Source organism: Varroa jacobsoni, unplaced genomic scaffold (assembly GCF_002532875.2).
Source record: "Varroa jacobsoni isolate VJ856 unplaced genomic scaffold, vjacob_1.0 scaffold_745, whole genome shotgun sequence".
Lineage (NCBI taxonomy): Eukaryota > Metazoa > Arthropoda > Arachnida > Mesostigmata > Varroidae > Varroa > Varroa jacobsoni.
The window spans coordinates 72,555-87,369 of NW_019213647.1; the positions used below are offsets into that span (position 1 = coordinate 72,555).

Consider the following 14,815-nt stretch of genomic DNA (forward strand, 5'->3'; position numbering starts at 1 on the left):
GTCATAACGTAGACAATGAGTCAAGAGGTTTTTACGAATAGCCTATATGTCATTAGTCAAATTACATCTATCAACGCTGTGCGCTAGTTTACAGAAAATAAATGCCTTTTTTAGCTTTACACTAGCGGCTATCCACGACTACCGGACATGTATGTACGTGCAATAATTCTCTCGTACTGTTTTTCTCATTTTGCTGACAATTGCAAGCATATAACAGCCCGGTACAGCAGCTTAAAACAAGCATATGCATGTAAATCGCGCTTAAAATGAAATGCTATCAAATGCTGTGATCAAGAGACTGAACATCGTTTTTTCAGTACAACTTAATCTATTAGCACCCGTCAGTGACGTTAGCGTATGAATCTTTATATAAGAATTCATCAATTCTTTTAAAAGTATTTAAACATACTTCGTTCGATATAGATCCGCAACAAATGTGAAGGCATTGTAAAATTTGGTGGTGTGAACTTAGGAACTGAAGTTATTATGCGTAGATGCTGAACGTGTCAGAAGTAGAAAAATCATTGAAACGTACCGCTATTATCAACCCACTATAATTGAGAGAACTGTATCTTCTGATATTATATTCTTATGTTTAATGAGCTCACCACTTAGCTAAAGATTATTTGGTTTAAGGGTCCTATGTTGAAATGAAAAATGTTGGCTAAGAAACTGTAAATGAGAAATTGTTTAAAAAAAGCTTTCTTTGTATGGCAACTGGGCGTAACCTTTTGTAGCCAAAACGTCGAGATCGGAAACATACTGCTTGTGTTGCTTACGATGTAGCTTAGAATATATACAAACGGACAAACAGTATCTATGAAACACATAATAGTCTACAGGATAGGATACCTAGTAAAAATATAGACGATAAGCTTTTGGTTGAGGCAGAAGGGGTTACCTACATACAACAATTCAGCGCTTTTTATTTGTATTTTGATTTTATTCGGTGTGCAGGAAATAATTTTTCTGCCGTAGACATAATAAAATAATTTACTTTGCTATAACAACTTGTATCTTTAGTAGTGTTGCCATTTATGCGTATTGTATTGAGCATACTAATTTACTGTTATGTTCACATATGTCCAAGTGCGTTCCTTTGGTGCCATTTTTGGCAGTGCCATAGTTCATTTCGGTCCAGCCAAAAGATAAGTCTCGTCCTATCCTGTGAGCGAGGCTCACCAATATATTTCTTGCAGAGGCTATGAAAAACTGTAAAGCACAGAACTGGCCGACTCCACTCGACGCAACTACGTAAGTTTTACGCAATAGCGGGCAGCAGCTGAATTAACTTTCCGCGTCGCGTTACAGATATTTACAGCAGCTTGATAACTTAGTTAGCCATTCCGCGTGGGCATATTACTCGTCACCCTGCTGCTGTTGCAGGATTAAATTTTTGTGACTGAGCTTGTGCTTTTGTCGCCTGGCCTCCCTTTCGCGTTTTCGCCGCTGAATCTCTTCGAAAATTCCAAGAAGTTCGCCGAAGTCTACTTGCGAAGAGGCTCTAGTTTCGCTGAAAATAACACCAACGAAGGCACTTAATAACAAACATCGAGGACTGACATTTTTTACGGTAAATTGAACGGTTGATAAATGTCATTTATACATTTCTAGAAAAATATTCCCTCTGGAGGAATATCCTCAGATAGCTTTATTGACGGTGAACCTTATATATACATCAAGGAATATTATACTCGTGAGGGTCGATATAATAATAATAATAATCGTAACCTAGAATCTATGAGATTTATTATAGAACACTGTTAGCTGAAATTATCACTAGTCACCTTTTTGGCCCATTGGCGATAGTCCTATCGGTAGATTCTCGCTCCCTTTGTTCATTTAAAGGGGGCAGGTGATGGGTTGGAATACACATAAGGCGAGTTCGCAACAATAGAAACGCTTCGCTTTGAGGCAGCAGCATTAAAAGCCCATAAAGGGCCTTTACCAGCTCCCGATTCTTCTCTGGTTCTAACAGCTGTAGCCGAAGGACTGAAATATTCCGTAAAAGTAAATATTACCAGAGTTCAAGGAATAAAGCCTACCAATCAAATAAACAATAAATATATTTGCTTTATCTTATTTTGAAAACAACGAAGACCTTTAAATGACGCCGGTAGAAACATGGAGCCTCAAATCGATATTACGATCGTACTATGGGCATTTGAAGAAGTTTATCTCCCGTTGTTTTTTTTTCTGGATTATTTTCTATTCACAAAAAAATATGAGTTCAATCAAGTCAAACAAAACCTTCAAGAACTGGTAAATGGAGTGCAACTCACATGTGAAAATCGGTGACTCAATAAGTTGGATAAGCTTGTCGACTTCAACAAGGAAATCAGCTGTCACCTCGACGTCAGCAAACCGTTGTAGTAGTTCACAAGCGTGAGCATAATGTTGTGATAGTAAGCATAATGACACTGCAGCCAAAGGGTGATGGCACCACACCCTATACAGGCAGACGAAGAGTTTTCGCCGCTCCTATAAGCAAATTGCATATTATTACGATCATTGTTGCTAAACTGTTATTCACTTATTAATATTATTGCATCAAATTGAAGACAGATAACAAAAATATTAGCAGCTCTCTGCAGAGCACCCTATTTCTACCCAACTTTGTCTCTACCGTGACAGGCCACCGCATTGACGTAAAATAAAATATGGTCAAACTTTCTCTCTCTCCCTTATACGTTCTCCTATGATATCCATATGGCAAAGAAATACTAAAATAATTACACCCACATCATTCTCACATCTTTAGACGTACAAGAGGTAGATGGGTCGTTCACTGAAATGTAGACATGCAGTCCAGCAAACAGGGCCTACGTCGCCCAATAGGAACGCTCTTGATGGCTTACAAAAGAACACGCCTCCGTCTTTTTTGCTATATATTTATACCCGAATGTATGTTGACGACAAGTAGATGTGTTTATATAGAGTTAATTGCCTTATTGTCGTGAAAGAGTGATCCAACATACATCTGTATTGAGATCCTTCAATGAATTTCTCAGCGGGAACAGCTCGGATGTTGTCAGCAAAATGGTGTTGAGAGTTTTAACCATGTGCTCGCTAAAGCGAAGGTCGTCCTCCTGTTCTAGCAGCGTTCCCATTGAGCGGTAAATATCCTCGGCAGGCAGCAGTACGCAGAGCTGTCGGATGATAAACGAGCCCCTTCTCTCCAACAATCTATAATTGTGACAAGTTCGCGGATAATTCTAATTTGAGCGGCTCAAACGACTCATAGTTTCTTTTAAACCCTCTTTTCCCAGTTTACTGAACATTGTTAACGCTCTGATATCCAGATGGTTTAAAAACGCTGAATTTGCGGTAATCTCTCTTTTATATTTCCTGCACAAAAAAAATTATTTAGCATTGGAAAATGTAAAAATTAAACATAACTATTTACGATTATTTATCTTACCAGGCTTTATTTGTCTGTTATCATTATCTGTTTCGTTTTATCTCGAAAAACTTTACGAATAGTCTCCTTCGAGAAAGAACTACTTCGCAAATAGTAAAACGTCTAAGACGTGTGATTCAGAGTAAGCTTTTCATTAAAATACGTACTTTTGATCGTTCCGGAAAAGCTCGAGTAATGAATTAACGAACTGTTGGAAGTAGTCCTTATTAGTTTGGCTCCCAGATTCTTTCTTTGAAATTTCAGACAAGACTTCCAAATTTAATAGAACGACTTGGTCGGCTTCGTCTGATAAAACCTAAAAATAACATATAAAAACAATATGTCAACAACAACAGATTTCTTGTAAATTATTATGTCTATTTGCAATGCAGGTCATAAATGCTTTTATCACTTTGTAAATTAACAGCCATTTAATTTCCGATATCTGTCTACCGTCTACAGAAGATATTAATTAACGGCAAACAAGCAATAATACTATCCATTGTCAGTCAATTTCTTTAAATTAGAAAGATGCTTATCGGCCCCAGAATCAGACACGAACATTGAGTAACATGGGGAATACCGTATCCATGTGTTCCTGTACACCAGCCGGCAATTTCCGATATAGGTGGAGAATCCAGCGAAGTACAGCCATACGGGTGCGTGTAGAGGGGTGATCAAGGAAATTGCTAAGGGCAGCGATAACCGACCGGAGGTCTGGCAGCAGTCCACCATCCTTCACTTCGGCTTCTGTTGCGACAAGCTCGAGCACCTTTTCGTTAATATTCATCGCGCACCGTGAAATCTCCTTAAATGTCTCTGCAACCTTCAAGTACTTAGCTATGTATAGAACATAATAATTTTATCTATGTGCGCTAATTGTATTGTATTTAGTTACAGTAAAGCCAACAAAAATAGAGCCCACGTATGTATTTTTTTTATTATGACGTGAGGCACGCGACATAAATAAAACTATCTCTAATATAAGTTTTGACCACCCCATAAGCCTGAACTAACAGCACAAGGTGACGATAATCCATTTTGAAGCACCCTTTCCCCCTACATAGTAAACACTCTCTCTCCTATACGTGATATTCCAATGGAATAGGAGAGAATAGATCTCTCCCTTTAAGTGCGTACTATAACGTGTATCAAATGTGACTACTCGCACTACAGAACTCTGGTGCTTTTATTCATTGAAACATTCAGCCCAATATCCTTTAAAATTTTTTAGTGTTGAAAGGCCATGCCCCGTAGTTAAAAACAGTTTTCCTGAATACTGTTATACCTAACTGAAACAGAGTCGAATTTTGAAATCAGCGGACCACTGTTACGTGGGATTGCTAATCGCAAACGTAGTCCAAAAGGCAGCTGAATGCACTGGGCAACATTACAGCGAGGGAGCATTGACTCAGGTATCCGCGACTATCGGGTAAATAAGTTAGTCTTCGCTTATATCATTTACTACCTATTAAATAACTAACTCGCATTTTTTGAGTGTAAATTAAGAAAAAATGCATCAATATTTTTACGTATATACATAACTGAATCACCAAAGAATATATAATCCCATATAAAACAAGTAAAACTATGAACTAATTTGTTACATTCTGTGTGCAATAAAATTACGTGGAATCTGGATAAAAAATTGATGGTAACAAAATATAACAATGATATGTCCTTACCGTTGTGTAAGGCGTATCGGTTATCAAGAGTCGGCAGAACAGCCATAAGAATACCGGAGGTATGGGGCAGTATCGTTCTACCGCTGAGTATAACGAATTGTTCAATCCATACAAGCGCTGTTAGTTGGACAACTTCAACATTCGATTGAGAATGATCAATCAATATAGCTGTCATGTCTGTGAACCTGTAAAATGAACAACACTGAATATGAAGCAAGAAATCATAATTTTATGTCATCATAGCGTTTATTTATATTGACTTAATCATAATAAACGTTTAGTAGAAAAAAATAAAAATCTAAAAATTATTTTTCAGTAATATCATGTTATCAGCGTGCACTGGGGGATAAAGGAATTGAAGTTATTTACTGTAATTAGGGTCATAAGTAGTAGAGTCATTTAAATTAATCAAACCTGGTTTCTTGTGGATTTTTCTTTATGGTTTCAAGGAAACTGTCAAGTGTACTTTGACAGTTTCGTTGTAACGCAGGGTCAGCCAATATTTCGAAAACACCATGAAGAATATCTGGCAGGAACACCATCATGTTAATATCAGGCATTGAATTCATGGCTGAAATCTACAATGCAAAAAACGACGCTTTCGTAAAGAAAGGGAACAATAACGCTCGGTACAAAGATATATGTTTATGTCACTGACAATATCTAGACAATTAATGTTTATTATGCTGCTAAATTCTTTATTTTATAGCACGTTTCTCTTTTATTGTTTCGTACCCATCCAACGAGAAATTGTCGAGCTGCAGTATTCTGCACCATAATACGTTCGCGAAGCATATTCATGAACGCTACTAGGTCGAAGGCAGGACTCTCTGAAACAATATCTTTCATCAAACGGTCTAGAGCCTCGGCCCCAGAACGAACGGAGGCCTCAGGATCGGTCGCTAGTCGGGCTAGCGCGTCGAAGATCTGCTCAAAGTGTGGTAAGCATCCCCCACGGGCCACTTTCACGATGTTATACAAAGACTCACATGCATGGTACCTACTCAGAAATATGTAAAAGCACAGATTCGAATTAGGATCATTTGCCCCGTTTATTGCAAGAAAAGCAAATAAAATAACCCCATATATATTCTTAGCATTTAGGCTCATAGAGGTTAGCGCATGCGAATATTGCAAGCATGGACTTATTGCGTCAATGATAAACCAATCATACACACTTGACACGATGGTCCGGATCTGAGAGGCATGCAAGCACCGGAGTAATCATATCTTCGAGAAATTCAGGACACCGCGTCTTCAGCTGTATTGCCACCGCAGATATTCCTAATAATCCACCCTTCCTGGAGTTTGGATTAGGAGTTAAAGCAAAGTCGATGGCGAGAACTTTAAGCATTTTTCGAATGGCTCCCACATTGCCTCGTGAAATAAATTCTCGGGTTGATCTGAAAAATGAATGGTTTCGTTTTTATTATCCTTGTTTCAAGTACCGCTATTGATTAGAGCAGGGAGACTAGAGTAAAACACTACTATGTGCCTATTAAGCGCCGCGCACTGAAAACATAATTATGGTTGTAGTCATTCATTAAGTACTGAACCCAGCGAACTTTTCTACATGCTAAGATCGAGAGCGTCTAACCAGTCACCCACTACTTTCAATTCCTTTGATAATTTGTTTAGCTCAATACTAAAAACATTCTAATGAGGGTTTTAAAAAGCAAATGTACTCATTACAAGTGTTGACCGAACGCTTATACAACTGTATACTATTAAAAAAAAAACGCCTACAGATGCTAAGATATCGAAATGTCGTGTAGGATTGAACCTAGCGTTTTCTCTTGGCAAAAATAGAGGGTTCACATAACCCAATTAGAATTATCATAATAGTCATTATAATGATTATTGTGAAGCAATTATAGATTATAAATAAGTTACAATTTTTTTATTGTTAGCTAAAAAAATGTAGACGTGGTATTTATGTATACTGGTTACAAGATGAACGTGCATCCCGTGTGCTTACGTACATTGAATTTTTAATTATTGGGTTATTATCTATAAAGTATTGCAATGAGATTTCTATACATTATTGCTGATTTGTTTTCATATAAAGATACGCGATTTCTCATAATGTATGGTTATACATTGTATAGAACAAATACAAACAGAAGAGAGTATGTACATTTGACTGATTGCGAATACGTGGTAGGGAGTTTGTACAAACTCCAAGCAAAATTCATATTAAATGTTATGTCGTTTTCCATATGTTATGATAAAAAAAAAGATAACAAATTACTATTCATTTAATTAAGTTGCCGTAATATTTTACGGCAAGTCAATATAATATGAAACTCGTACAATTTTCATTTACTTAATATGCTAGCAGATAGATTTTCAGCACATGTTCTAGTTAATCTGGATACTCTTGTGTATCTGATATTTTCGTTAGCTTGTGCGTAAACGGGTGCATATGCTAAGGCTAGCCATAGAAATGGGTTTCATTTAGATTCGTTGAGCACATGAGACCATATGCCCCTTGAATCGTCTCTATCATATATCACTTTTTTCGTAATATTTACATTCATCCATTGGTACAGAATCCCCATTGTTTAAGAAAGCCATCTCCTAACAATTCAATAGTAAATCTGGCCAGTAGTTATACAGTCCAAGTACTTCCACCATCGTTAACGTCTTTCATGTGATGTGTATTGACTCAGTTAGTATGAATGCTAATGTGAATCACTTAACTAAAGAAGTAAATCAACGATTATTACTTTGTCAAAGGCATCATGCTTGAATTTAGTGACAATTTGTCCATCGAAAATAGTTATACTGAAAAACGGCATTAAGCTCTTAGACACCGGCCATCTCAATAAACATGCACTCCTGCTTCCTAAAACCAAAATTGTTTAGTTAGCCTTAGACCTATCAAATAGTCAAAAAGTACTATTGGATAGTTACAATTTGAACAGCGATGTGCCTATTATGTATATTATTATAACAAAATTGAAATGTCAGTAAGGCACATTAAAGTAGATTTCTTGTATTACAGCCAATATCCAACTTTGTTCAATCAGCTTTTCACCGGTGACCGTATCGACGTTAACTGACGGATGCACCAACCGATGTAAATGTTCACTCAGGTGGATATAAACCACTTTTGTCTGGTTGTATTTCCTTATGTGGCTTATATGTACATATATGTTAAGTACTACAATACCCCATTTAGAACACAAAAGCAGCAGTGATTTGAACGAAACTCCATAATCAAAGTACCAGTCAAAACAAGTATGCCGCTATATTGCATCGTAACAGCAACAACACCACGTTAAGACGAATGGCTATAATTCTTCGATGGTCTCACAATGGAACGATCCACCTACTTTTCAATTTCCATCGAAGCGGCTTTGCGTTTCTCGTAGAGCTTGTCTGAAAGTGCACGCGCACAGTGCGGCGTCAACGGTGAGCACTCCCGTTCCATCTTTCAGTGGTCACTGTAGGTGCTCTTCGTTTCGATTGTTTATCGGACTTCGTCACCTGGGTATACTATACAAAATCCTAATCTATACACACAGCAACACAGTGAACAGACAATTGATGCTCCGCCGTCACCAGCACTCGTACTATTAGACAACAGCCTCATAGCAGTAGACGAAGCAGTGAAAAATGGACGTATAAAACAACAGTGCTCTCCAGGCAGCAGGCATTACCAGCAGTACGCATATCGATGTTCTACGAAGCGCCTATAGTCGGCTATTAGCGGCTAGTAGTTTAGCTAAAATCGTAAACATCAGTGGGAAAGAGTCCGCTGCGCAAGGCTTGGAAGACACAGATAGCCTATTCAACGGGAGATGAACCTGTCAAGTCAGGCTGCTCCAATTGGTTGCGGGGACTGACACAGGTACGCCACACATCTGCAACCGCGCAGGTAGTCAGCTCACCGTCGCCATTACCCTTGGCTGCCTCTGCAGGGCGTGTTGACTAAACGAAGCTTGACCAAAGGGCAGGGTAAGCCGCTTTGAATGGCCGGCGACCCATGAATGTTTGCCTTTGTTGCATGCAAGACTTTCTGGATACAGTTGAAGCAGAATCGAAATGTGCGCGATGGCGATGGAGATATCAAAATTTTACAAGCCTGCATGCTGCCAAACATTGCACGTATATATAAACGGTCGCGCGAAATTCAAGGAGGAAATAAAATAATAGTAGATAACTTTAACGCATAGAACGTAATGAGACTAGCGCCTTATTGCGTTGTGCAATCATTATGAAAGATAAAAATAAAAATGTCGATTTTAGAAAACATTAATAGGCCGTGCGTTATAGACCTCCTTGCTTCTTTATAAAGAAATTTTGGTCATGAAAATAGCCACGTAGATATGGATCCACCACTAAAACTAGTGCTATCTGCTCCATTGCCTTAAGTAAGGATGGTGGCCTGTTTACGTCGGGTAACGAAGAACTAGTAATATCCAAGAACACCTTTTATGACATTGGTTCTGTCATAAGCGATTGTACGTCTAGAAGGATATAAATACCCTTAATCGGATACGGAGTTATGCAGTTAAATGTGGCCCAAGAGAGGAACAAGGGGGAACGAGCTTTTTGGGAAGGCGGGGGGACTAGGGGAGGGATCGGAGGGTACGCGTGCGCCTGCGCAGCCTTGCTTAAGGAACCACCGCAGCTTGCGATTCTGCTTGCTGGCTCGAGTCGAGGCCGACCTCGGGCATCGTTGATCAAGATGATTCGGGTAAGTGCGTTTGAACTTGTGGAGATCTTTGCCTTGTACGTATCGTGACCCTGTAGTTATTGTTTACCCTTCGAGATTTTGTTGGGCCTACTTTATTGTGGACGCTGTAAGCGTGTCTCCGGAGGACCTCATCCAACTAGCGCGTAACAGTGGTGCTTTCCCAAAGCTTTTCCTATCTGCGCTGACGCTGCTGTGTGGGAGCTGACACAGATAAGTGAGTCGCGCCACGGCGCGCGACTAGCCGCTCCTGACAAGAAGAATAATAGAACATCAACTTGTGTGTTGATCCATTTCTTGATTGCTTCATTGATTGGATGATATATTTTTTGAAATGACACGATTAGCGCGAACCTTTCTCTCTCTCACACCCCTAAGCATTTTAAAATCTTTGATGAGAAGGTGCAATTTTGTCTGAAAACGAGAGATAATTTGAGCAATATCTGTTTCTAGAATATCTTCGTCATTTAATAAAGCAATAAACAAGGCAAAAAAAACGACAAAGCTTAGCCTACGCAGGGGTGCTACGGTGCGATAGGACATGTCTGTCCGATGTGCTAGTGCCCTGTTCGATAGATCACGTCCCTAGCAGTGTTGATTCCTCTCGGTTTGCTAGCCATACTGCTAGTAGAAAAGTTTGGTCCTCTAATAAGATCTATTAGAAGTAGATAGATGCACCACGTTACTAGAGCAGGCACTGCTCGTGATTGTCCAATTGATGATTGATAAAGGCTGTATGAATCGACGGATACGATGCTGTCATCGGGACACAGACGCAGTCTACTGGGTTTTTTGCACTAGTACAACGCTACAAGCGGTTGTGAACTAATGTGTTAGCGTATTATGTGAAATGATTAGTTGCTGAATGCTTTGTTTTCTGATGCATTGTGTCCTTTTTTCGTAATTTTTGTTGGTTTTGATTTTATCGCAGGAAAACGGGCCCGCTCTCTAGGTTAAACATAAAGGTTGAAGAGAAGATATGTTACTCTGGTACTCTAGTGTGAAGAAGACCGTTATCGGAAATTGTGACGCGGCAAACGAAATTCGAAAAAACGAGAAAAACATTAGAAAAGCTCCGGAGGATTTTGCCAGCACATGGTTGTGAGTGAGGAGACACTGACACATAATTTTTGGGATCACATCAAACTCGACTCACCGTTCGCGTTAAAATTCCTGGTGGGAATGTTGTTGACTTGGAAGCCAGGAAATCGTAGACATCCGCAATACTATACACCTACAAAGGCCTATCTTATTAATCAAGTGGGTGAGATGGTATAGCTTCCAGACGACGCGACGCCGTGCTCGCATACCTTCAACTAACAGCAATAGGACAAAACAAAGGCGCATCAGGTGATGGGATAGACGAATAATTATGAAAAACAGTACGAAGACAGCGAATGGCACAATAAACTTCAAAACGGACGTTCATTTTTCAGAATAAGAAAATATTGCTTGTCAAATAAAAACGTTTCAAGGGAAAGAGATTTCATAACATTACGATGGGTAAATACACTAGCACACACAAACATATATATGTATATGTACGAAACACAAATACATACACACACACACATATTCAAACATTTGCGCACGCTGAGTTCAACTGGCTTTGGCAGTAACACCAAAGGGCATTTAAAGGAAAACGAAAGAAGATTGAAGGTGAACTCGTGTCTGTCCGTATAGGCAGCATTTTGCTAGTATTACAGGTGCACCGAAAGCCAGACCTGTTTTAGACATTGTCAATTCGCTTTACTTCAGCGTCAACACTGTTCTGGGGATAAATAAAACGTGTTCTTCATCGATCACCGAGGCCTTACTGTAGAATATCATTATCTACATAATTACTTGTTGGTACTTACTTGACAAGATCGAAAAGAAGAAACACGGGGTCCTCACAGCAGTTCATCGTCACTTGCCAAAGCTTTACTCTTCAATACAGAAACGAAGAACGCTGTACATTAAGGCTAAACACTTCACAGGACAAAGGCGTGTAGAAGTGTGCGCGATACGAACACCTGTGGCACTCGTGCATGAAGCACAGTCAGAATTTAGTGAGATTTTGTGACAGTTATAGACGAAGAGGAAAAATAAAAGAAAAAGGAGAGCAAACAAATACTCAGCTACCTTTCGACAACTTCGAGACGAAATAACCCAATATCGTGAAATAAAAAAATAGGCGAAAATTATGTGCATCTATTATATACCACTTCAACGTAACAGTGAGTGAGATATATACATATAGTACGATTTTTCACAGTGGAGCTCGTTCCGCTCCCTTGGAAAATTAATAGTGAGATATAATCAGTGAGAACATCGACGTCCACCTCTTATGTATAGGACAAAGTACGCAATCAAGCTGACAAAACTGACAAAAGAACAAGAACAGGTAAGCTACTAAGTAACGTGAAATACGCAGCGGCAACATCGCCTGTGACTGTCAAATCAACTACTCGCCGTTGCAGCACATTATCAAGGGCATTAAGATCTTCTAAGAAGAAAAAGAATAGGGTAGGATTAACGAATTACCAGTACGTTATCTGCTAAGGCACCATGGATCAGAGCTACCAGCAACAGACCCCGATTGGCCAAATACAAACCATACAACAGCCGGGTCAACAACAACAACAACAGCAGCAGCAGCAGCAAACGCAGTACGGAGCGGCCCGAGCAGCGGCTGCCGCCGCCGCAACCCAGAGTGGCCCACCCGGCCTTATAAGCGCGGTCAAAGGACTGCTAGCGCCGATGGCGCGCGATGGGCGCGATCTAAACATCTCGAAACTGTTCTATCTCTTCTTTTTTGCTGCATTTGGTTCGCTATTCCCACTGTTGGGGGTCTACTTTAAGCAGATGGGCATGAACGCACTCCAATGTGGTATCCTCATGGGTAAGTAGGTCAAATAGACACTACTCAAAGAACTTCGAAGCAATAAGTCGATAATAAAAATAGCATGGCGCTCAATAGTTTTGTTTGTTTGTCTTACCCTCAAAGTCCGTTAGTATGTAATCATCACAAGAAAACTTGGTAGGATAATTGGAGCATAGAACGTATTTTTGAAGCATGCATTTTTGTGGATTTTGTGTAGGTGAGTTGATTATCACAGACAGAAACAAATGCAATTTTCTTTCGGGAAAGAAGAGACAGTCCTAAAGAAGAAACTTATTTCTATAAAAACGCTAACCTAGAAAGTCAATACGCCTTTAGTATATTTGTATAACTTATGCCTAAGTTCCAAAAATAAGATGAAAAACACCCTAGGTTTAGGTGGGACATCTCAGTTTACTTGTAGAGCGCATCGTGGTTGCGTTATGTTTCTTACGAGTAAGAAAAAGTCTACAGGCGGCAACTGCTTGTACTCGTTTTTTGTTGTAATATTATCCACATTTGCATCTTTGCTAAGGTGGAGGTCTTCTTCATGTAAAATATACGCCTCTCAACTTCCTGGCCATTTTCCTATAAAAGTCCAAAATCTGCCCTGCCAAATCTGGTAACGTTCAAGGAGATACAAAAGGACCTTTGCGGGAATAATGTCATTTCTACAATTTATGTCTTCCGCTGTTTTGGTTTGCGAGCACAATTGTTAGACTATGAAAGGAGCGACTTTCAAACGACTTTTTTCCGTGGGCTCAAAACTTTATACGAAGCAATGATGAGGGGTTGTCGCGCATTACCATTTCACTCCCGTTTTGATGCTAAAGTTTAGCGACTTAATATAAGGTGTGAAGGGCTTGCAGTACACGTTATTCTAAACAATAATTGGACTAACGATGACACTGTACTACGTGCAAATCGAATTTCTTAAGTAATTAGTGGCTTATATAGTTACAGACCTGAAATATACGGGATTACCTATTCCAATGAATTTCATAAGTAGTCATTGTGTACACATCTTTAGCAAACCCTGTACACCCTTTTAATGAATAATCCGTCCATTGATGAGTTTCTGTTACAACAAATACATAGTTTCGACGCAGAAGTCAACGATCTAAAGGTAGAATTTATTTTGTGACTGGCATACGTTTGGGGATATGCTTTATAACAAGCACCTTAAAAGTAAGTTAAGACAAACAAGGAGTGTGTTAAAAAAACCTTGTGCATTTTCGAAAATGAGTCTCGGCCACGTCCTTCCATTGAACTCGACAAAATATCTCGATACGGTATTTTGCTTAGAAATATTAACTTATGTCATTAGAACAGCGATTAACTGTATAATTAGAGCTAACTTACAGTTAAAGTAACGTTTTTAACTAGTCCCTTCTAAATTTCAAAGGGCTTTTCTCGACATGAGTAAGGTAACGTACCACTAATACGTATAGCTATTCGCTGCAATATAGAACTATGATCAATGATCTCTCGAAATCATATTCCGAACAACAGTGCTTGCCGCTTCGTTATAAATAGAATGTCACTCAGCTATTTTTTTTTCTATAAGCTTAAAGCGAAGCACACAATTTTCGATAAGTTCTTTAGATAAAACGAGCTTAATTGCGAGAATATTTCATCGAACGCAGCCCTCTGTCTATTAAATAGGATAAGAGTTTTCCCTTACAGAGATTCTGCTTTTCAAAAAAGGAAAAAGTTGGGTTACATTAGGCCTTAGGAATGGGGCGACTGTAGTAAAGGTGACCCAGGCATGTAGTGTTAATCGAACTTCTTTTCAATAATTTCAACTTCTCGCAATGGGGGCACCGCCCTATTGAAGTTCAATATCATGCACATTAAAGTCACCCGGTGTCGGCCATAAAAATTTTTCAGTCGGCAAGAAATTGAGCAATTCGAATTCGTTAAAGCGCTTTCGGCGTTAAGGGCTTCTTTGCTGATTCTTTGGCGCAAAGCTGCTAATTTAGACCCAGCTATTTCTAGATGATGGCGTAAAAAGGTCCTGGTGGATAACACAGGCCTACCATCAAAGACATTAGGTATCGTGGCAAATGTTTTTCTAGTGAAGTTTGTTGATGAGCTCAACTGATTTCATATTTTTCTTATCAGTTTCGCGTATTTTGTTAGCATTTTCTGTCAGTTCTTATAGA

General features: G+C 39.2%; 2 protein-coding genes across 4 annotated transcripts in view; one reads left to right on the forward strand and one right to left on the reverse strand.

Moving 5' to 3' along the window:
* Positions 1–922: 922 nt before the first annotated feature.
* On the reverse strand, positions 923–8,738 carry LOC111263208 (protein VAC14 homolog). 2 transcript variants are annotated; one of them, XM_086969498.1, is made up of 11 exons: positions 8,424–8,738; positions 6,264–6,488; positions 5,821–6,085; positions 5,500–5,663; positions 5,086–5,270; positions 3,963–4,150; positions 3,568–3,716; positions 2,979–3,186; positions 2,283–2,481; positions 1,788–1,992; positions 923–1,513 (listed from the first exon to the last, which is right to left on the reverse strand). In XM_086969498.1, exons 1-11 carry the CDS (start codon positions 8,519–8,521, stop codon positions 1,360–1,362), a joined length of 2,040 nt encoding a protein of 679 aa, XP_086825624.1. In that variant the 5' UTR covers positions 8,522–8,738; the 3' UTR covers positions 923–1,359. The 2 variants fall into 2 exon arrangements, with proteins under 2 accessions (XP_086825624.1, XP_022693844.1); XM_022838109.2 differs by having other exon boundaries at positions 3,963–4,219.
* A 125-nt stretch (positions 8,739–8,863) lies between these two features.
* The window catches only part of jef (major facilitator superfamily domain-containing protein 6 jef), a 36,295-nt gene continuing 30,343 nt past the window's right edge, over positions 8,864–14,815 (forward strand). For both annotated transcript variants that reach the window (XR_015312199.1, XM_022838108.2), the window contains exons 1-2: positions 8,864–9,790; positions 10,719–12,671. Coding sequence is in view for 1 of the 2 variants with exons in the window: in XM_022838108.2 (XP_022693843.1) it covers positions 12,338–12,671 (334 nt within the window). In the remaining variant the exon portion in view is untranslated. The remainder of the gene's footprint in view (positions 9,791–10,718; positions 12,672–14,815) is intronic.

Bases quoted from the DNA above. Each gene is read 5' to 3' on its own strand.
- LOC111263208 (XM_022838109.2), bottom strand. From the start codon at position 8,521: ATGGAACGGGAGTGCTCACCGTTGACGCCGCACTGTGCGCGTGCACTT. The intron at 6,489-8,423 runs GTAGGTGGATCG...TTCATTTTTCAG, and splicing joins GCTTCGATGGAAATTGAAAA to ATCAACCCGAGAATTTATTT. The intron at 2,482-2,978 runs GTATGTTGGATC...ATTTGCTTATAG, and splicing joins TGAAGGATCTCAATACAGAT to GAGCGGCGAAAACTCTTCGT.